At 39.6% G+C, this 24,025-nt stretch overlaps 1 protein-coding gene across 1 annotated transcript in view; it reads right to left on the bottom strand.

Moving 5' to 3' along the window:
• LOC139417918 (serine/threonine-protein kinase DCLK1-like) overlaps positions 1-24,025 on the bottom strand; it is a 125,869-nt gene that overhangs the window by 56,831 nt on the left and 45,013 nt on the right. The window contains exon 5 of the mRNA XM_071166909.1: positions 21,289-21,402. Coding sequence (XP_071023010.1) covers positions 21,289-21,402 — 114 coding nt within the window. The remainder of the gene's footprint in view (positions 1-21,288; positions 21,403-24,025) is intronic.

Here is a 24,025-nt window from a genome sequence, read left to right as displayed (position 1 = left end):
ATACTATACAACACACTAGTATACTGTAGAATACTATACAACACACTAGTATACTGTAGAATACTATACAACACACTAGTATACTGTAGAATACTATACAACACACTAGTATACTGTAGAATACTATACAACACACTAGTATACTGTAGAATACTATACAACACACTAGTATACTGTAGAATACTATACAACACACTAGTATACTGTAGAATACTATACAACACACTAGTATACTGTAGAATACTATACAACACACTAGTATACTGTAGAATACTATACAACACACTAGTATACTGTAGTATACTATACAACACACTAGTATACTGTAGTATACTATACAACACACTAGTATACTGTAGAATACTATACAACACACTAGTATACTGTAGAATACTATACAACACACTAGTATACTGTAGAATACTATACAACACACTAGTATACGTATACTGTAGAATACTATACAACACACTAGTATACTGTGAATACTATACTGTAGAATACTATACAACACACTAGTATACTGTAGAATACTATACAACACACTAGTATACTGTATACAACACACTAGTATAATACTATACAACACACTAGTATACTGTATACTGTAGTATACTATAGTATACTATACAACACACTAGTATACTGTAGAATACTATACAACACACTAGTATACTATACTATACACACTAGTATACTGTAGAATACTATACAACACACTAGTATACTGTAGTATACTATACAACACACTAGTATACTGTAGAATACTATACAACACACTAGTATACTGTAGAATACTATACAACACACTAGTATACTGTAGTATACTATACAACACACTAGTATACTGTAGAATACTATACAACACACTAGTATACTGTAGAATACTATACAACACACTAGTATACTGTAGTATACTATACAACACACTAGTATACTGTAGAATACTATACAACACACTAGTATACTGTAGAATACTATACAACACACTAGTATACTGTAGTATACGATACAACACACTAGTATACTGTAGTATACTATACAACACACTAGTATACTGTAGTATACTATACAACACACTAGTATACTGTAGTATACTATACAACACACTAGTATACTGTAGAATACTATTGTTACTGTAATTTAATTATGCCAATGTGCTTTCATTAATTGAAAACCCTTAATCTATTTTATGAGAATTTGTAAGATTCTTGTTTGCATAAAATAGACGGAGACCAGTCTTTTTAATAATAGGTAACAGAATTTATTCTCGGAGCGCGCTGCCACTTTATCACGAGCAACAGTTTATATACAGATAATGACGTCATTTCATTGCTTTAACCTTTCTGATCTCCCCATCCCGGATCCGGGTTCGTGAATACAGACTCAAGCTCATTACCATAACGCAACGTTAACTATTCATGAAAATCGCAAATGAAATGAAATAAATATGCTAGCTCTCAAGCTTAGCCTTTTGTTAACAACACTGTCATCTCAGATTTTCAAAATATGCTTCTCAACCATTGCAAAACAAGCATTTGTGTAACAGTATTGATGGCTAACGTAGCATTTAGCATTAGCATTCAGCTGGCAACATTTACACAAAAAAACAGAAAAGCATTCAAAAAAATCATTTACCTTTGAAGAACTTCAGATGTTTTCAATGATGAGACTCTCAGATAGCAAATGTTCAGTTTTTCCTGAAAGATTATTTGTTTAGGACAAATCGCTCCGTTTTCTGCGTCACGTTTAGCTATGAAAAAACCCCTGTATCCAGGATTGTGTAAATCTATCAGCAAGCTCATTAGCATAACACAACGTTAACTATTTATGAAAATCGCAAATGAAATGAAATAAATATGCCATCTCTCAAGCTTAGCCTTTTGTAAACAACACTGTCATCTCAGATTTTCAAAATATGCTTCTCAACCATAGGAAAACAATCATTTGTGTAAAAGTAGCTAGCTAGAGTTAGCATTTCGCGTTAGCATTTAGCGTTAGCATTAGCGTTAGCATCCAGCACGCAACATTAACAAAAACATAAAAGCCTTCAAATAAAATCATTTACCTTTGAAGAACTTCTGATGTTTTCAATGAGGATACTCTCAGTTAGATAGCAGATGCTCAGTTTTTCCAAAAAGATTCCTTGTGTATTAGAAATAGCTCCGTTTTATACATCACATTTGGCTACCAAAAAAAATCCATAAATTCAGTCCTCAAAACGCAAACTTTTTTCCAAATTAACTCCATAATATCGACTGAAAACATGGCAAACGTTGTTTAGAATCAATCCTCAAGGTGTTTTTCACATATCTCTTCATTGATACATCGTTCTTGGACACATGCTTTCTCTCCTGAATCCCAGGAGAAAATGACCGCACCTGAAGATTACGCACAAATTTAGACAAAGGACACCGGGCGGACCTCTGGAAAATGTAGTCTCTTATGGCCAATCTTCCAATGATATGCCTACAAATACGTCACAATGCTGCTAAGACCTTGGGCGAACGACAGAAAGTGTAGGCTCATTCCTTGCGCAATCACAGCCATATAAGGAGAGAATGGAAAACAGAGCTTCAGAAATTCTGCTAATTCCTGGGTGATGCATCATCTTGGTTTCGCCTGTAGAATGAGTTCTGGGGCACTTACAGACAAAATCTTTGCAGATTCTGAAACTTCAGAGTGTTTTCTTTCCAAAACTGTCAAGAATATGCATAGTCGAGCATCTTTTCGTGACAAAATATCGCGCTTAAAACGGGAACGTTTTTTATCCAAAAATGAAATAGCGCCCCTAGAGCTCTAAGAGGTTTTAACAGAATCCCCTCCTCTCGACCGGGACAAAGTGAGGTGAAAAGTTAATTCTAACTTACTAACACACTCCCAGGTAACTTTTGACCCCTCAACATTATCAATCACCACTGAGCTGACAGTTCTAATTAACAGAAAACTTAGGAATGCACTCACTGTCTTATCTAAAAAACCCAGAGCTCAGTTGCGTAGGTTCAACCATAGGCTAACGACCTTATCTGTTTTCACAGTCCACAACCCATTCGTTTCTTCCTAGTTGGAATGGTGTTCATTAACTTTAATTACTCCTTGTCCGTGTCTCACAATCCCTTCTTATGAACTCATATTGTTAATCAGATATAATAAAACAGAGTATAAGTTTACTTAGTTACAATTCTATTTAAAATGGGGATATTGATTATTCATTTATTCATAATAATTCTAACAACTATACAACACACTGTAGTATCCCTTGATCATGTACTGATTAGAATGTTTCATACCTACTTTACAGTAAATACTATAGTCATGTCTATAAAACACTACAGTAAATACTACAGTAAATACTACAGTAAATACTACAGTAAATACTACAGTAAATACTACAGTAAATACTACAGTCATGTCTGTAAAAACACTACAGTAAATACTAGACACGTTTGTAAAAACACTACAGTAAATACTACAGTAAACACTACAGTAAATACTACAGTAAACACTACAGTAAATACTACAGTAAACACTACAGTAAATACTACAGTAAACACTACAGCAAACACTACAGTAAAAACTACAGTAAATACTACAGTAAACACTACAGTAAACACTACTGTAAATACTAGACACGTCTGTAAAAACACTACAGTAAATACTACAGTAAACACTACAGTAAACACTACAGTAAATGCTAGAAATGTCTGTAAAAACACTACAGTAAATACTAGAAATGTCTGTAAAAACACTACAGTAAATACTACAGTAAACACTACAGTAAACACTACAGTAAATGCTAGAAATTTCTGTAAAACACTACAGTAAACACTACAGTAAATACTACATTAATGTCTGTAAAAACACTACAGTAAATTACAGTAAATACCACAGTAAATACTACAGACACGTCTGTAAAAACACTACAGTAAATACTACATTCATGTCTGTAAAAACACTACAGTAAATATTACATTCATGTCTGTAAAAACACTACAGTAAACACTACAGTAAATACTAGACACGTCTGTAAAAACACTACAGTAAATACTACAGTAAACACAACAGTAAATACTAGACACATCTGTAAAAACACTACAGTAAACACTACAGTAAATACTACAGTAAACACTACAGTAAATACTACAGTAAACACTACAGTAAATGCTAGAAATATCTGTAAAAACACTACAGTAAATACTACAGTAAACACTACAGTAAATACTAGAAATGTCTGTAAAAACACTACAGTAAATACTACATTCATGTCTGTAAAACACTACAGTAAATACTACAGTAAATTCTACAGTAAATACTAGACACATCTGTAAAAACACTACAGTAAACACTACAGTAAATACTACAGTAAATACTACAATAAACACTACAGTAAATACTACAGTAAACACTACAGTAAATACTATAGTCATGTCTGTAAAAACACTACAGTAAATACTACAGTAAATTCTACAGTCATGTCTGTAAAAACACTACAGTAAACACTACAGTAAATACTAGACACATCTGTAAAAACACTACAGTAAACACTACAGTAAATACTACATTCATGTCTGTAAAAACACTACAGTAAATACTACAGTCATGTCAGTCTCCCCCAACTACCCCTATACGCAGCCCACCTCCCAAATCTCCCACCTCTCCCCCATCTGCCCATAAACCAAGCCCATCTCCTGGGGCCATGCAACTAGTTCAGTTACACAAAGTAGAAGAAGACCTTACTGGGGGAAAGGTCTCACTCAGAGACACAAAGTGCGATATCGCCTGTCCTTGTCTTGGGGGAAATATATTTTGATAAACATCCACAGGCTACACAAAAACCTAGTTCATTAAATGGTTCACTGTATAAATATCAACACTAACAGTCTTCATCTAAATACAGGACGTTGTATATGTAATGTAAATGTAAATAACCCAGAGCAAATCCAGCATCACCATTGCGAAACCACTGGAGCTCATTCTGTCTTCCTCTCAACCAACCACGTGAATATCCACTTCCTTTACATTATTATCACCTTCTAAAGAGCATATTTAACTGAGAAAATAACAGACACAACCAAAAGCCTCATTCCGTTACGAGTCCGTCCTTCAGCAGGTTAAGAAACTCTCTTGGGGAACAACGTTGAGAAAAGAACGCTGTAAACCTTCGCGGCATCATTTCGACCTAATTGTGAGTTAACATATCGAATCAAATTGTATTTGTCACATGCTTCGTAAAACAACAGGTGTAGACTAACAGTGAAATGTTTACTTTCAATGCAGAGAAAAAGAAAATAGAGAAATAATTGCAAATGAATAACACCTAATAATAAAAGTTATAATAAATAAAAAACAATGAGGAGTGATAACTTGGAAGTAGAAAGAGAAATAGAGATGCCCTACCTTGGACTTCAAGCATGATGAAAACACAGTGTTACTCCGAACACAGACAGAGGAAGCAAAAGGAGAGAGAGCGGCACCTTGAATGGGAAAGCGAGCCGGAGCACGCAGTACACTACACATTTTACCAAGCGCTCATAGGCGGGAGGGCTGCTTACGTAACCATGACAGCACCAGTGGCGGTGTTTTACAGTGTGGGGCGGGGGGCTGTGTTTCCCATAGCAATAAAGCCCTTTGAATTGAATTGAGCGAGAGACGGAGGAGCAACCTCAAGAGAGAGAGAGTGAGTTGTCGAGAGCGAGCATTATTACCATGATACATCTGGCATCATGACACATCTGGCATCATGACACATCTGGCATCATGACACATCTGGCATCATGACACATCTGGCATTATTAACATGATACATCTGGCATCATGATACATCTGGCATTATTAACATTATTTATCTGGCATCATGATACATCTGGCATCATGATACATCTGGCATTATTAACATGATACGTCTGGCGTCATGATACATCTGGCATTATTAATATGATACATCTGGCATCATGATACATCTGTCATTATTAATATGATACATCTGGCATCATTAATATGATACATCTGGCATTATTAACATGTTACATCTGGCATTATTAAAATGATACATCTGGCATCATGATACATCTGTCATTATTAATATGATACATCTGGCATCATTAATATGTTACATCTGGCATCATTAATATGATACATCTGGCATCATGATACATCTGGCATTATTAATATGATACATCTGGCATTATTAATATGATACATCTGGCATCATGATACATCTGGCATCATTAATATGATACATCTGGCATCATGATACATATGGCATCATGACACATCTGGCATTATTAACATGATACATCTGGCATCATGATATATCTGGCATTATTAACATGATACATCTGGCATCATGATACATCTGGCATTATTAACATGATACATCTGCAATCTGGCATCATGATACATCTGGCATTATTAACATGATACATCTGGCGTCATGATACATCTGGCATTATTAACATGATATATCTGGCATTATTAACATGATACATCTGGCATCATGATACATCTGGCATTATTAACATGATACATCTGCAATCTGGCATCATGATACATCTGGCATTATTAACATGATATATCTGGCATTATTAACATGATACATCTGGCGTCATGATACATCTGGCATTATTAATTTGATACATTTGGTATTATTAATATGATACATCTGGCATCATGATACATCTGGCATCATGATACATCTGGCATTATTAACATGATACATCTGCAATCTGGCATCATGATACATCTGGCATTATTAATATGATACATTTGGTATTATTAACATGATACATCTGGCATTATTAACATGATACATCTGGCATTATTAATATGATACATCTGGCATTATTAACATGATACATCTGGCATCATTAATATGATACATCTGACATTATTCATATGATACATCTGGCATCATGATACATCTGGCATCATTAATATGATACATCTGGCATCATGATACATATGGCATTATTAATATGATACATCTGGCATCATGATACATCTGGCATTATTAATATGATACATCTGGCATCATGATATATCTGTCATTCTTAATATGATACATCTGGCATTATTAATATGATACATCTGGCATCATGATACATCTGGCATCATTAATATGATACATCTGGCATCATGATACATCTGGCATTATTAATATGATACATCTGGCATTATTAATATGATACATCTGGCATCATTAATATGATACATCTGGCATCATGATACATCTGGCATCATGATACATCTGGCATCATGATACATCTGGCATTATTAATATGATACATCTGGCATTATTAACATGATACATCTGGCATCATGATACATCTGGCATCATGATACATCTGGCACCATGATACATCTGGCATTATTAACATGATACATCTGGCATCATGATACATCTTGAAAGGCGACAGAGACATGCAGTTACAGTTTATTGGTGCCAGCGTTTGGTTGGTGAGTCAGTGGAGCGGCATAACAGTTTTATATTTAGCGTGGTCTCCTCTCCCACTATGAGGGCCAATGTAGGGCACAGGATTACAGGAGGGACAACATCTATGGCTAAGGCCCAAATGACATCCTATTCCTAGTAAAGAGTAGTGCACTAAATAACGAGAGAGTAGTGCACTAAATAGAGAAGAGAGAGAAGAGAGATAGAGAGAGAGGGGGATAGAGAGAGAGGGATAGAGAGAGCGGGATAGAGAGAGAGACAGATAAATAAATAGAGAAGAGAGAGAGAAGAGGGATAGAGAGAGAGCGGGATAGAGAGAGAGCGGGATAGAGAGAGAGACAGAGGGACAGAGTGAGGGATAGAGAGAGAGAGAGAAGAGGGATAGAGAGAGAGCGGGATAGAGAGAGAGCGGGATAGAGAGAGAGACAGAGGGACAGAGTGAGGGATAGAGAGAGAGGCATAGAGAACGAGAGAGGCATAGAGAACGAGAGAGGCATAGAGAATGAGAGAGGCATAGAGAACGAGAGAGGCATAGATAGGGACAGATAGAGGGATAGAGAGAGAGAGAGAGAGACAGAGAGAGACAGAGACAGAGACAGAGACAGAGACAGAGAGAGACAGAGACAGAGACAGAGACAGAGACAGCGACGTAGAGAGGGATAGAGGGAGAGGGATAGAGAGAGGTGAGAGGGGAAGAAAACGAGACAGAAAGGAGAGGAGAGAATGTGTGGATGAAAGAGTTGGTTTCTCAGTATTAGTTTGGGTCAATGTGCAACATCCTCAGAACAGAACAACACAACAACACAACCATTCATGTAGAGGTGTCTGACTCGAGGCACAAATTTCATGACTTGAGACCCTACCTGATAGAAAATAAAATAACGAGTATGAAGCTGAATGGGAAAATATAGATTTTTCATCCATATTGTAACAACCCCGGGTTTATAAGCGACCCTGGGCGCACATTATCCAGATTAGCAACTAGACATTTCTGAGGGACACTGTAAGGTCCGTGGAGAACAAGAGCACCTCCCCCCAGCTGCCCACTGCACCACTGTCACCGCCGACAAATCCACAATAATCGAAAATTTCAACAAGCATTTCTCCACGGCTGGCCATGCATCTTCTGCACATCTATCACTCCAGTGTTTTAATTGCTCAATTGTAATTATTTCACCAGCATGGCCTATTTATTGCCTTACCTCCCTAATCTTACTATATTTGCACACACTGTCTATAGATTTTTTTCTCTTGTGTTATTGACTGTACATTTGTTTATCCGATGTGTAACTCTGTGTTGTTTGTGTCGCACTGCTTTGCTTTATCTTGGCCACTTGTTCTCAACTGACCTACCTGGTGTTAAATTAAGGCGAAATATATACATTGTTTTAAAGAGCGATATAACCTGTGAATGGAAAATAGGACTTGAAATATAACCTGAGAATAGAACTCAGTTCCTAGAATCTGTTACCATTCTACCTGTCTGACACCTGTCTGTAGATACCAATCAGAAGGCAGTACCCTCTGTCTCAGTGTTCCACCAAACCGCTAAACAGGAAGTCAGCTCCATATATGGTCGTTGTTATTGTTTCCACCGCATGCTGTGTCTGCTCCTTGTTTCCACAGCAACCAGGTCTCTTTCTCCCACTCGCTCTGTTACACACACACTGACTCTCAAACAGCTGTCTCCTCTGAAACGGTTTCTGCCAATCATATTCCAGATGATGAATCGCTCCCTTCAACCTCTTCAACTATGTAGATGATCAGAACATCTCACAGAACCTACTACTCTACTACCCCACTACTCTACTACCCTACTACTCTACTACCCTACTACTCTACTACTCTACTACCCTACTACTCTATTACCCTACTACTCTACTACTCTCCTACTCTACTACTCTCCTACTCTACTACTCTACTACTCTACTACTCTACTACTCTACTACCCTACTACTCTACTACCCTACTACTCTACTACTCTACTACTCTACTACCCCACTACTCTACTACTCTACTACCCTACTACTCTACTACTCTACTACTCTACTACCCTACTACTCTACTACCCTACTACTCTACTACTCTACTACTCTACTACTCTACTACTCTACTACTCTACTACCCTACTACTCTACTACTCTACTACTCTACTACTCTACTACTCTACTACCCTACTACTCTACTACCCTACTACTCTACTACCCTACTACTCTACTACTCTACTACCCTACTACTCTACTACTCTACTACTCTACTACTACCCTACTACCCTACTACTCTACTACCCTACTACCCTACTACTCTACTACTCTACTACTCTACTACTCTACTACTCTACTACCCCACTACTCTACTACCCTACTACTCTACTACTCTACTACCCTACTACTCTACTACCCTACTACTCTACTGATCTACTACTCTACTACTCTACTACTCTACCACTCTACCACTCTACTACCCTACTACTCTACTACCCTACTACCCTACTACCCTACTACTCTACTACCCTACTACTCTACTACCCTACTACTCTACTACCCTACTACTCTACTACCCTACTACTCTACTACTCTACCACTCTACCACTCTACCACTCTACTACCCCACTTCTCTACTACCCTACTACTCTACTACTCTACTACCCTACTACTCTACTACCCTACAACTCTACTGATCTACTACTCTACTACCCTACTACTCTACTACTCTACTACTCTACTACCCTACTACTCTACTACTCTACTACTCTACTACTCTACTACCCCACTAATCTACTACCCTACTACCCTACTACTCTACTACCCTACTACTCTACTGATCTACTACTCTACTACCCTACTACTCTACTACTCTACTACCCTACTACTCTACTACTCTACTACTACCCTACTACCCTACTACTCTACTACCCTACTACCCTACTACTACCTACTACTACTACTACCCTACTACTCTACTACTCTACTACCCTACTACTCTACTACCCTACTACTCTACTACCCTACTACCCTACTACCCTACTACTCTACTCTACTACTCTACCTACTCTACCTACTCTACTACCCTACTACCCTACTACTCTACTACTCTACTACTCTACTACTCTACTACCCTACTACTCTACTACCCTACTACTCTACTACCCTACTACTCTACTACTCTACTACCCTACTACTCTACTACCCTACTACTCTACTACTCTACTACCCTACTACTCTACTACTCTACTACTCTACTACTACCCTACTACCCTACTACTCTACTACCCTACTACTCTACTACCCTACTACCCTACTCTACTACTCTACTACTCTACTACTCTACTACTCTACTACCCCACTACTCTACTACCCTACTACTCTACTACTCTACTACCCTACTACCCTACTACTCTACTACCCTACTACTCTACTACTCTACCACTCTACCACTCTACTACCCTACTACTCTACTACCCTACTACTCTACTACCCTACTACTCTACTACTCTACTACTCTACTACTACCCTACTACCCTACTACTCTACTACCCTACTACTCTACTACTCTACTACTCTACTACCCTACTACTCTACTACCCTACTACTCTACTACCCTACTACTCTACTACCCTACTACTCTAATTCTCTACCACTCTACCACTCTACCACTCTACTACCCCACTACTCTACTACCCTACTACTCTACTACTCTACTACCCTACTACTCTACTACCCTACTACTCTACTGATCTACTACTCTACTACCCTACTACTCTACTACTCTACTACTCTACTACCCTACTACTCTACTACTCTACTACTCTACTACTCTACTACCCCACTACTCTACTACCCTACTACCCTACTACTCTACTACCCTACTACTCTACTGATCTACTACTCTACTACCCTACTACTCTACTACTCTACTACCCTACTACTCTACTACTCTACTACTACCCTACTACCCTACTACTCTACTACCCTACTACCCTACTACCCTACTACTCTACTACCCTACTAATCTACTACTCTACTACCCTACTACTCTACTACCCTACTACTCTACTGATCTACTACTCTACTACCCTACTACTCTACTACTCTACCACTCTACCACTCTACTACCCTACTACTCTACTACTCTACTACTCTACCACTCTACCACTCTACTACCCTACTACTCTACTAATCTACTACTCTACTACTCTACTACTCTACCACTATAACACTCTACTACCCTACTACTCTACTACTCTACTACTCTACTACCCTACTACCCTACTACCCTACTACTCTACTACCCTACTACTCTACTACTCTACTACCCTACTACTCTACTACTCTACTACTCTACTACTCTACTACACTACTACTCTACTACTCTACTACTCTACTACCCTACTACTCTACTACTCTACTACTACCCTACTACTCTACTACTCTACTACCCTACTACTCTACTACCCTACTACCCTACTACTCTACTACCCTACTACCCTACTACTCTACTACTCTACTACTACCCTACTACTCTACTACCTACTACTACCTACTACTCTACTCTACTACTCTACTACCCTACTACTCTACTACTCTACTACCCTACTACTCTACTACTCTACTACTACCCTACTCTACTACTCTACTACTCTACTACTCTACTACTCTACTACTACCCTACTACTCTACTACTACTACTACCCTACTACCCTACTACTCTACTACTCTACTACTACTACTCTACTACCCTACTACTACTACTACTACTACTACCTACTACTACTACTACTACTCTACTACTCTACTACCCTACTACTCTACTACCCTACTACCCTACTACCCTACTACTCTACTACTCTACTACTACTACTACTCTGCTACTCTGCTACCCTACTACTCTACTACCCTACTACTCTACTACTCTACTACCCTACTACCCTACTACTCTACTACCCTACTACTCTACTACTCTACTACCCTACTACTCTACTACTCTACTACTACCCTACTACCCTACTACTCTACTACCCTACTACTCTACTACTACTCTACTACCCTACTACTACCTACTACTCTACTACCCTACTACTACTACTCTACCTACTACTCTACTACTACTACTCTACTACCCTACTACTCTACTACCCTACTACCCTACTACTCTACTACTCTACTACTACTACACTACTACTCTACTACCCTACTACCCTACTACACTACTACTCTACTACTCTACTACCCTACTACTACTACTACCCTACTACCCTACTCTACTACCCTACTACTCTACTACTCTACTACTACTACTCTACTACCCTACTACTCTACTACTCTACTCTACTACCCTACTACTCTACTACTCTACTACCCTACTACTCTACTACTCTACCCTACTACTCTACTACTACTACTCTACTACTCTACTACCCTACTACTCTACTACCCTACTACTCTACTACTCTACTACTCTACCTACTACCCTACTACTCTACTACTACTACTACTACTCTACTACTACTACTACTACCCTACTACTCTACTACTCTACTACCCTACTACTCTACTACCCTACTACTCTACTGACTACTCTACTACTACCCTACTACCTACTACTACTCTACTACTCTACTACCCTACTACTCTACTACTACTACTACTACCCTACTACTCTACTACCCTACTACTCTACTACTACTACTACTACCTACTACTCTACTACTCTACTACTCTACTACCCTACTACTCTACTACCCTACTACTCTACTGATCTACTACTCTACTACCCTACTATTCTACTACTCTACTACTACCCTACTACTCTACTACCCTACTACCCTACTACCCTACTACTCTACTACCCTACTAATCTACTACTCTACTACCCTACTACTCTACTACCCTACTACTCTACTGATCTACTACTCTACTACCCTACTACTCTACTACTCTACCACTCTACCACTCTACTACCCTACTACTCTACTACTCTACTACTCTACCACTCTACCACTCTACTACCCTACTACTCTACTAATCTACTACTCTACTACTCTACTACTCTACCACTATAACACTCTACTACCCTACTACTCTACTACTCTACTACTCTACTACCCTACTACCCTACTACTCTACTACCCTACTACTCTACTACTCTACTACCCTACTACTCTACTACTCTACTACTCTACTACACTACTACTCTACTACTCTACTACTCTACTACCCTACTACTCTACTACTCTACTACTACCCTACTACTCTACTACTCTACTACCCTACTACTCTACTACCCTACTACCCTACTACTCTACTACCCTACTACCCTACTACTCTACTACTCTACTACTACCCTACTACTCTACTACTCTACTACCCTACTACTCTACTACTCTACTATTACCCTACTACTCTACTACTCTACTACCCTACTACTCTACTACTCTACTACTACCCTACTACCCTACTACTCTACTACTCTACTACTCTACTACTCTACTACTACCCTACTACTCTACTACTCTACTACCCTACTACTCTACTACTCTACTACCCTACTACCCTACTACCCTACTACTCTACTACTCTACTACTACCCTACTACTCTACTACTCTACTACTCTACTACCCTACTACTCTACTACCCTACTACCCTACTACTCTACTACTCTACTACTCTACTACTCTGCTACTCTGCTACCCTGCTACTCTACTACCCTACTACTCTACTACTCTACTACTCTACTACTCTACTACCCTACTACACTACTACTCTACTACTCTACTACTCTACTACTACCCTACTACTCTACTACTCTACTACTCTACTACTCTACTACCCTACTACCCTACTACCCTACTACTCTACTACTCTACTACTACCCTACTACTCTACTACTCTACTACCCTACTACTCTACTACCCTCCTACCCTACTACTCTACTACTCTACTACTCTACTACCCTACTACTCTACTACCCTACTACTCTACTACTCTACTACTACCCTACTACTCTACTACTCTACTCTACTACTACTCTACTACTACCCTACTACTCTACTACCCTACTACCCTACTACTCTACTACTCTACTACCCTACTACACTACTACTCTACTACCCTACTACCCTACTACACTACTACTCTACTACTCTACTACCCTACTACACTACTACCCTACTACTCTACTACCCTACTACCCTACTATCCTACTACCCTACTACTCTACTACCCTACTACTCTACTACTCTACTACCATACTACTCTACTACCCTACTACTCTACTACTCTACTACCCTACTACTCTACTACTCTACTACTCTACTACTCTACTCTACTACTCTACTACTCTACTACCCTACTACTACCCTACTACTCTACTACTCTACTACTCTACTACCCTACTACCCTACTACTCTACTACTCTACTACTACCCTACTACTCTACTACTCTACTACTCTACTACCCTACTAATCTACTACTCTACTACCCTACTACTCTACTACCCTACTACTCTACTGATCTACTACTCTACTACCCTACTACTCTACTACTCTACTACCCTACTACTCTACTACCCTCCTACCCTACTACTCTACTACTCTACTACCCTACTACTCTACTACCCTACTACTCTACTACTCTACTACTACCCTACTACTCTACTACTACTACTCTACTACTACTACTACTCTACTACTCTACTCTACTACTCTACTACTCTACTACTACTACCCTCTACTACTCTACTACTCTACTACTACTACTCTACTACTCTACTACCCTACTACTCTACCACTCTACTACCCTACTACTCCCTACTACTCTACTACTCTACTACTACTACTACCCTACTACTCTACTACCCTACTACTCTACTACTACTACTACTCTACTACCTACTACTACCCTACTACTCTACTACCCTACTACTCTACTACTCTACTACCCTACTACTCTACTACTCTACTACTCTACTACTACACTACTACTCTACTACTCTACTACTCTACTACCCTACTACTCTACTACTCTACTACTACCCTACTACTCTACTACTCTACTACCCTACTACTCTACTACCCTACTACCCTACTACTCTACTACCCTACTACCCTACTACTCTACTACTCTACTACTACCCTACTACTCTACTACTCTACTACCCTACTACTCTACTACTCTACTATTACCCTACTACTCTACTACTCTACTACCCTACTACTCTACTACTCTACTACTACCCTACTACCCTACTACTCTACTACTCTACTACTCTACTACTCTACTACTACCCTACTACTCTACTACTCTACTACCCTACTACTCTACTACTCTACTACTCTACTACCCTACTACCCTACTACTCTACTACTCTACTACTACCCTACTACTCTACTACTCTACTACTCTACTACCCTACTACTCTACTACCCTACTACCCTACTACTCTACTACTCTACTACTCTACTACTCTACTACTCTACTACCCTACTACTCTACTACCCTACTACTCTACTACTCTACTACTCTACTACTCTACTACCCTACTACACTACTACTCTACTACTCTACTACTACTCTACTACTCTACTACTCTACTACTACTACCCTACTACTCTACTACTCTACTACCCTACTACTCTACTACTCTACTACTACCCTACTACTCTACTACTCTACTACTACTCTACTACCCTCCTACTACTCTACTACTCTACTACTACTCTACTACCCTACTACTACTACTCTACTACTACCCTACTACTACCCTACTACTCTACCCTACTACTACTACTACTACTACTACTCTACTACCCTACTACCCTACTACACTACTACTCTACTACTCTACTACTACCCTACTACTACTACCCTACTACTCTACTACACTACTACTCTACTACTCTACTACCCTACTACTCTACTACTCTACTACTCTACTACTCTACTACTCTACTACCCTACTACTCTACTACTACTACCTACTCTACTCTACTACTCTACTACTCTACTACCCTACTACTCTACTACCCTACTACTCTACCACTCTACTACCCTACTACTCTACTAATCTACTACTCTACTACTCTACTACTCTACCACTATAACACTCTACTACCCTACTACTCTACTACTCTACTACTCTACTACCCTACTACCCTACTACTCTACTACCCTACTACTCTACTACTCTACTACCCTACTACTCTACTACTCTACTACTCTACTACACTACTACTCTACTACTCTACTACTCTACTACCCTACTACTCTACTACTCTACTACTACCCTACTACTCTACTACTCTACTACCCTACTACTCTACTACCCTACTACCCTACTACTCTACTACCCTACTACCCTACTACTCTACTACTCTACTACTACCCTACTACTCTACTACTCTACTACCCTACTACTCTACTACTCTACTATTACCCTACTACTCTACTACTCTACTACCCTACTACTCTACTACTCTACTACTACCCTACTACCCTACTACTCTACTACTCTACTACTCTACTACTCTACTACTACCCTACTACTCTACTACTCTACTACCCTACTACTCTACTACTCTACTACCCTACTACCCTACTACCCTACTACTCTACTACTCTACTACTACCCTACTACTCTACTACTCTACTACTCTACTACCCTACTACTCTACTACCCTACTACCCTACTACTCTACTACTCTACTACTCTGCTACTCTGCTACCCTGCTACTCTACTACCCTACTACTCTACTACTCTACTACTCTACTACTCTACTACCCTACTACACTACTACTCTACTACTCTACTACTCTACTACTACCCTACTACTCTACTACTCTACTACTCTACTACTCTACTACCCTACTACCCTACTACCCTACTACTCTACTACTCTACTACTACCCTACTACTCTACTACTCTACTACCCTACTACTCTACTACCCTCCTACCCTACTACTCTACTACTCTACTACTCTACTACCCTACTACTCTACTACCCTACTACTCTACTACTCTACTACTACCCTACTACTCTACTACTCTACTACTCTACTACCCTACTACTCTACTACCCTACTACCCTACTACTCTACTACTCTACTACCCTACTACACTACTACTCTACTACCCTACTACCCTACTACACTACTACTCTACTACTCTACTACCCTACTACACTACTACCCTACTACTCTACTACCCTACTACCCTACTATCCTACTACCCTACTACTCTACTACCCTACTACTCTACTACTCTACTACCATACTACTCTACTACCCTACTACTCTACTACTCTACTACCCTACTACTCTACTACTCTACTACTCTACTACTCTACTACCCTACTAATCTACTACTCTACTACTCTACTACCCTACTACTCTACTACCCTACTACTCTACTACTCTACTACTCTACTACCCTACTACCCTACTACTCTACTACTCTACTACTACCCTACTACTCTACTACTCTACTACCCTACTACTCTACTACTCTACTACTCTACTACTACCCTACTACTCTACTACCCTACTACTCTACTACTACCCTACTACCCTACTACTCTACTACCCTACTACTCTACTACTACCCTACTACTCTACTACTCTACTACTACTACTACTACTACTCTACTACTCTACTACTCTACTACCCTACTACTCTACTACTACTACTACCCTACTACTACTCTACTACTCTACTACCCTACTACTCTACTACTACCCTACTACCCTACTACTCTACTACCTACTCTACTACTCTACTACTCTACTACTACTACTACTACCTACTACTCTACTACTCTACTACTCTACTACTACTACTCTACTACTCTACTACTCTACTACTACCCTACTACTCTACTACTCTACTACTCTACTACCCTACTACCCTACTACCCTACTACTCTACTACTACCCTACTACTACTACTACTCTACTACCCTACTACTACTCTACTACTACTACCCTACTACTACCCTACTACTCTACTACTCTACTACCCTACTCTACTACTCTACTACTCTACTACCCTACTACCCTACTACCCTACTACTCTACTACTACCCTACTACTCTACTACTCTACTACTCTACTACCCTACTACTCTACTACCCTACTACCCTACTACTCTACTACTCTACTACTCTACTACTCTACTACCCTACTACTCTACTACTCTACTACTACCCTACTACTCTACTACCCTACTACTCTACTACCCTACTACCCTACTACTCTACTACTCTACTACCCTACTACACTACTACTCTACTACCCTACTACCCTACTACACTACTACTCTACTACTCTACTACCCTACTACTCTACTACTCTACTACTACCCTACTACTCTACTACTCTACTACTCTACTACCCTACTACTCTACTACTCTACTACTCTACTACCCTACTACACTACTACTCTACTACCCTACTACCCTACTACCTACTACCCTACTACTCTACTACTCTACTACCCTACTACTCTACTACTCTACTACCCTACTACTCTACTACCCTACTACTCTACTACTCTACTACCCTACTACTCTACTACTCTACTACTCTACTACTCTACTACTCTACTACCCTACTACTCTACTACTCTACTACCCTACTACTCTACTACTCTACTACCCTACTACTCTACTACTCTACTACCCTACTACCCTACTACTCTACTACTCTACTAGCCTACTAGCCTACTAGTCTACTACTCTACTACTCTACTACCCTACTACTCTACTACCCTACTACTCTACTACTCTACTACCCTACTACTCTACTACTCTACTACTACCCTACTACTCTACTACTCTACTACCCTACTACTCTACTACTCTACTACTCTACTACCCTACTACTCTATTACCCAGCTACCCTACTACTCTACTACTACCCTACTACTCTACTACTACCCTACTACTCTACTACTACCCTACTACTCTACTACTACCCTACTACTCTACTACTCTACTACTACCCTACTACCCTACTACTCTACTACTCTACTACTCTACTACTCTACTACTCTACTACCCTACTACTCTACTACTCTACTACCCTACTAGTCTACTACTCTACTACCTACTACTACTACTCTACTACCCTACTACTCTACTACTCTACTACTACTACTACTACTACTACTCTACTACTCTACTACTCTACCTACTACTCTACTACTCTACTACCCTACTACTCTACTACTCTACTACTACTCTACTACTCTACTACTCTACTACTACCCTACTACTCTACTACTCTACTACTCTACTACCCTACTACTCTACTACTCTACTACTCTACTACTCTACTACTACCCTACTACTCTACTACTCTACTACCCTACTACTCTACTACTACCCTACTACCCTACTACCCTACTACTCTACTACTCTACTACTCTACTACCCTACTACTCTACTACTCTACTACTCTACTACCCTACTACCCTACTACTCTACTATCCTACTACTCTACTACTCTACTACTCTACTACCCTACTACTCTACTACTCTACTACTCTACTACTCTACTACCCTACTACTCTACTACTCTACTACTCTACTACTCTACTACCCTACTACCCTACTACTCTACTACCCTACTACTCTACTACTCTACTACCCTACTACTCTACTACTCTACTACCCTACTACCCTACTAAGCTTCCCGTTCTTAACTTGAAACAGTTGAAACAACAATATTTGTGTTCATGGAAAATACATTTCACAGTGGTTGAGATGGTACAATGATTCTCTACACTATACCACATTATTTAGTCACAGAAACTCAGACAATTTTAGTTTTAGCAACCAGGAAATGGAAGAGTGATTTCTGCATAGTTCATCTTTAATTCTCACTCATCCACATTAAGACACATCAACTAAGGCTCTTTGTCCACTGAGGAGAACATGTTAAGGTTCAGCTAGGTTCAGGTAGGTTCAGGTAGTTCAGCTAGGTTCAGGTAGTTCAGCTAGGTTCAGCTAGGTTCAGATAGTTCAGCTAGGTTCAGGTAGTTCAGCTAGGTTCAGGTAGGTTCAGGTAGTTCAGCTAGGTTCAGGTAGTTCAGGTAGTTCAGCTAGGTTCAGCTAGGTTCAGGTAGTTCAGGTAGTTCAGCTAGATTCAGGTAGGTTCAGCTAGGTTCAGCTAGGTTCAGCTAGGTTCAGGTAGTTCAGCTAGATTCAGATAGGTTCAGGTAGTTCAGCTAGATTCAGGTAGGTTCAGCTAGGTTCAGCTAGGTTCAGCTAGGTTCAGATGGTTCAGCTAGGTTCAGCTAGGTTCGGGTAGTTCAGCTAGGTTCAGCTAGGTTCAGGTTGTTCAGCTGGGTTCAGTTAGGTTCAGGTAGGTTCAGCTAGGTTCAGCTAGGGTCAGGTAGGTTCAGCTAGGTTCAGCTAGGTTCAGGTAGTTCAGCTAGGTTCAGCTAGATTCAGGTAGGTTCAGCTAGGTTCAGCTAGGTTCAGGTAGGTTCAGGTGGTTCAGTTAGGTTCAGGTAGGTTCAGGTAGTTCAGCTAGGTTCAGGTAGGTTCAGGTAGGTTCAGGTAGGTCAGCTAGGTTCAGGTAGTTCAGCTAGGTTCAGTTAGGTTCAGGTAGTTCAGCTAGGTTCAGCTAGGATCAGCTAGGTTCAGGTAGGCTCAGCTAGGTTCAGCTAGGTTCAGGTAGTTCAGCTAGGTTCAGGTAGTTCAGTGAATTTCCATCTGGACTGCCCCTGTTTGAAGCATTTACTGATAACAAAACAAATTAGAGTCACATGAACAAAACATAGGGTGTGTGTGTGTGTGTGTGTGTGTGTATGTATGTGTGTGTGTGTTCCAGTCTTACCGGAGCCTGCGGGGGACTTGCTGCCTCTTGACAGGCCCATGGAGCGCGGAGAACCACGGCTGGTCACAGGGGCGGACATTTTACCAAAGACCACGGACTTCATCACACGACACTCTGGAACAGCAGGAGAAGAGAAAAAGATGATCGAGACTAGTATTAGTTACCCTTCAGTGCCTTGATCAAGGGGCACAATGGCAGCAGATAGATTCTGCTTACCCTCCTGCATTGTCATTTCCTTTAATGTGATTCACCCACCAGACCTGGGATTCGAACCAGCTACTCTCCGGTCTGTCTCTTTAACCTCTAACAAGAGAGACTCTCCCTTCATGTCATCAGTCTACCCTGCACCCAAAACATGTATTCAATGAAATGATGTCTGACTAACCAAGATTCTCTATGTTCGATTAACCTAGCTGTCACGTTCTGACCTTCATTACGTCCAATTAACCTAGCTTCATTATGTCTAATTAACCAACCTTCATTACGTCTAATTAACCTAGCTTCATTATGTCTAATTAACCAAGCTTCAATATGTCTAATTAACCAACCTTCATTGTGTCTAATTAACCTAGCTTCATTATGTCTAATTAACCTAGCTTCATTATGTCTAATTAACCTAGCTTCATTATGTCTAATTAACCAACCTTCATTATGTCTAATTAACCAACCTTCATTACATCTAATTAACCAACCTTCATTATGTCTAATTAACCAATCTTCATTACGTTTAATTAACCAACCTTCATTATGTCTAATTAACCAACCTTCATTACGTCTAATTAACCAACCTTCATTACGTCTAATTCACCAACCATTACGTTTAATTAACCAACCTTCATCTATGAGTCTCTTCACACTTACTACACTTTTCCGTTGTTTTGATAAGTTTGTATGTGAATTAGAGTGTGTAGGGTGAATACGTGGTCTGTCGCATGGTGTCTTGATAAAAAGCCCATTTGACATTTATTCAGTACATTATTTTCACTGAGGAAATGTAACAGTCTGCTGTTAATGATAATGCAGAGGATTTCCCCAAGGTTGCTGTTGACGAATATCCCACGGTAGTTATTCAGGTCAAATTTGTCTCCACTTTTGTGGAATGGGGTGATCAGGCTTTGGTTCCAAATATTAGGGAAGATGCCAGAGCTGAGGATGATGTTTAATAGTTTTATCTATATTTTATCATTTCATCTAGTATGCCTTTTTAGGTTGGAAGGTTTGTATTTTGTCCTGTAGTTCATTCAATGTAATCAGATAATCCAGTGGGTCCTGGTCGTCTTTAATAGTTGATTCTAAGATTTGTATTTGATCATGTTTATGTTTTTGCTGTTTGTTATAGGGCCAATGAGATTGGAGAAGTGGTTTACCCATACATCTCCGTTTTTGCTGTTTGTTATAGGGCCAATCAGATTGGAGAAGTGGTTTACCCATACATCTCCGTTTTTGCTGTTTGTTATAGGGCCAATCAGATTGGAGAAGTGGTTTACCCATACATCTCCGTTTTTGCTGTTTGTTATAGGGCCAATCAGATTGGAGAAGTGGTTTACCCATACATCTCCGTTTTTGCTGTTTGTTATAGGGCCAATCAGATTGGAGAAGTGGTTTACCCATACATCTCCGTTTTGGAAAGATCATTCTTTGTGTTTGTAACGGTCGTCATCTGAAGGAGGTGAGGACCAAAGTGCAGCGTGTTAAGTGTTCATATCTTTTAATTAAGTAACTGAACAAAACAATAAACGACCAACGAACAGTCCCGTGAATGACAAAAAAAACACTAAACAGGAAAATAAACACCCACGAAACACAAGTGGGAAATCAGAAGCAACTAACGACACCTGCCTACCAGGCCTAACACAACATAGAAAACGGAACATAGACAACCCACCCAACTCACGCCCTGACCATACTAAAACAAAGACATAAAAAAAAAAAATAACTAAGGTCAGAACATGACAGTGTTGTTGTTTGTTTAGTGTTTTCCAATTTTCCCAGAAGTGGTTAGATTCTATGGAGCTGATGTGCTGTTCCTTCTATTTCCGTAGTGTATTTCTGTATTGTTTTAGTGATTCACCATAGTGAAGGCGTAGACTCAGGTTTTCTGGGTCTCTATGTTTTTGGTTGGACAGGTTTCTCAATTTCTTTCTAATTTTTTTGCATTCTTCATCAAACCATTTGTCATTGTTGTTAATATTCTTAGGTTGTCTGCTTGAGATTTTTAGATTTTATTGGGAAGCTGAGAGGTCAAATATACTGTTTAGGTTTTCTACTGTTAAAGTGAAACGTTTTGTTCAGGAAGTTGTCTAAAAGGGATTGAATTTGTTGTTCCCTAATTGTGCTGAGGGTGTCAGGTTCTTGTCCGGTTCTGGCATTTAGGTCGCCACAGACTAGTACATGCCCCTGGGCCTGGAAATGATTGATTTCCCAGTCAAGGATGGAGAAGCTGTCTTCATTAAAGTATGGGGATTCTAGTGGGAGGATATACGTAGCACACAGGAGGACATTTTTCTCTGTTGAGATCATTTCCTTTTGAATTTCTAACCAATTGTAGAATGTTCCAGTTTTGATGAATTTAGTAGAGTGAGTTAGGTCTGCTCTATACCAAATTAGCATACCCCCTGAGCCCCTTCCCTTTTTTACACCTGGTAGTTTGGTGGATGGGAGACAACTGGTATATTGGTGGATGGGACACACCTGGTATATTGGTGGATGGGACACACCTGGTATATTGGTGTATGGG

This window comes from Oncorhynchus clarkii, chromosome 10 (assembly GCF_045791955.1).
Source record: "Oncorhynchus clarkii lewisi isolate Uvic-CL-2024 chromosome 10, UVic_Ocla_1.0, whole genome shotgun sequence".
NCBI lineage: Eukaryota > Metazoa > Chordata > Actinopteri > Salmoniformes > Salmonidae > Oncorhynchus > Oncorhynchus clarkii.
Note: the sequence above shows the minus strand (reverse complement) of the source record. Positions and strands in the feature narration are given on the sequence as shown.